At 71.9% G+C, this 1,636-nt stretch overlaps 1 protein-coding gene across 1 annotated transcript; it reads right to left on the bottom strand.

The window, feature by feature from the left end:
- Positions 1-203: 203 nt before the first annotated feature.
- Positions 204-1,463, bottom strand: MNEG_14658 (chlorophyllase I; the record flags this gene model as incomplete). The annotated part of the gene is made up of 3 exons (XM_014036871.1): positions 204-717; positions 986-1,112; positions 1,454-1,463. The coding sequence occupies 3 exons, from the start codon at positions 1,461-1,463 to the stop codon at positions 204-206; spliced, it is 651 nt and encodes a 216-aa protein (XP_013892325.1).
- Positions 1,464-1,636: the final 173 nt, after the last annotated feature.

Here is a 1,636-nt window from a genome sequence, read left to right on the forward strand (position 1 = left end):
AGCTCAGCGCAACCATGAGCGCCGCCAGCCTGCAACTGCGCTGGCCCCTGCTGAGTCTGTTGCCGTGGGCACCGTTTGCTGGGGCCATGGCGCGACACGGCCTGTCGCGCCTGAGGCCGCCGTTGTCTCGAGAGCTGAGATCAACTGTGATCATCGGGACGCATGGCGGCAGGAAAGGCTGCGGAAGCTACCACCTGTCAAGCTCAAGCCTCCAGGGGGTGCGATGTGGCGGAGGCACCCCCCTTGATGCTGAACACCAGCTCCGCCGCCTCCACCAGCGGCCCCAGCGCGGGCGCAAGCGCCTCCGGCAACGGCGCGCCGCGCGGCGAACCCGGGGCGCAGGGCGGCGGCGCCACCGCTGCGGCGCCGTGGGTGGCCGCGGCGGACACTGCCACCTGCCGTGCAGCGGGCTGCTGGGCCAGCGCCTTGCTTTCGGCGTTGACCTCGCGCCCGCCTTGCTGCTGCTGCTGCTGCTGCCGCTGCTGCTGCTGCGGGTGCGGCATCGAGGCCTCCGCCAGCTGCTGCCTGAACCACGCGACCATGCACGCGGCCGTGGCCGCCAGCACCACCTCGCGCGCCGCGCCGCCGCCGCTGAACGCCCGGTCGAGGCACCAGCACTCCGCGCGCGACCCCTGCAGCCATTTGGTGTGCCCGGCGCGGCTGATGACGCTGAGCCAGGAGCCGGGGCCAGCGCTGGCCCAGAAGCGGCGCCAGTTGCTGCGCCAGAGGAGACGTGAGGCCCATCACCGTCAAGGGTGGGTGCGGGGTGGCAGGGGAGGCATCGGGAGAGGGGAGGGGAGCAACATGACAACAAGACGGCGCAATGGAATGGGCGGCAGCGTCTGCACGAGAGGCCACACCAGCTGCCCCGACCTCTGGGATGGGCGCAGGCGAGCACAGGGCCACGCCGCGCTCGCACGGCCCTGGGCCACGCCGCACACGAGCCCCGCAGCTCGCCAGCCCGCAGGCCCCGCAGCCCCCCCACCTGCCGTCGGGGTTGGTGGCACCGATCACGCCCGCGCCGGCGATGGCGACGCTCGCGTTGGTGGCGGCCAGGGCCTTGCAGGCGCTGGGGTAAGCGGCGCTCTCGGGTGTCTGGCGCGTATTGTCCACTGGACGGTGGGAGCAGGGGAGGTTTAAGGGAGTGTAGGGACCATTCAGCTTAGTTGGGTGCGTTTGCTGGGCGCTGCTGGTCTTCTTGGGGGTGGACACAAGGCAGGAGGGCGGCACGGCGGCAGAGGCTGATCGAGGGACGCGAGGCGGCAGGGGCATCATGGGCTGAGCAACGACGTCCATGTGCGGACAGAGCACGGCTTGTGCGCTGATTTCCAGGGCTGCGCTGTGACACTGCTGCAACGCCTGGAGGCCGATTGCGGCCCGTGGACCGCATCCGGGACAAACCACACAAAACGCCAGGGCAAGGCGCGCTCCCATGGCGCCCCGCACCGCGCACCGGGGTCCATCAGGAAGGCGGCCCGCACGGCATACGGGTGCGCAGGCTGCGGCGGCACGGGCGCGCCGGCGTGGGCGCCGTTTCGGCCGGCGTGGCAGGCGAGCGACGCTGCGTAGTGCAGTGCCGCCAGCTTTGCGCCGCGCGAGTGGCCGGCCACCACCAGGCGTTGCAGGTCGGCTCGGC

This window comes from Monoraphidium neglectum, assembly GCF_000611645.1.
Source record: "Monoraphidium neglectum strain SAG 48.87 unplaced genomic scaffold scaffold04660, whole genome shotgun sequence".
NCBI classification, from domain to species: Eukaryota; Viridiplantae; Chlorophyta; class Chlorophyceae; order Sphaeropleales; family Selenastraceae; genus Monoraphidium; species Monoraphidium neglectum.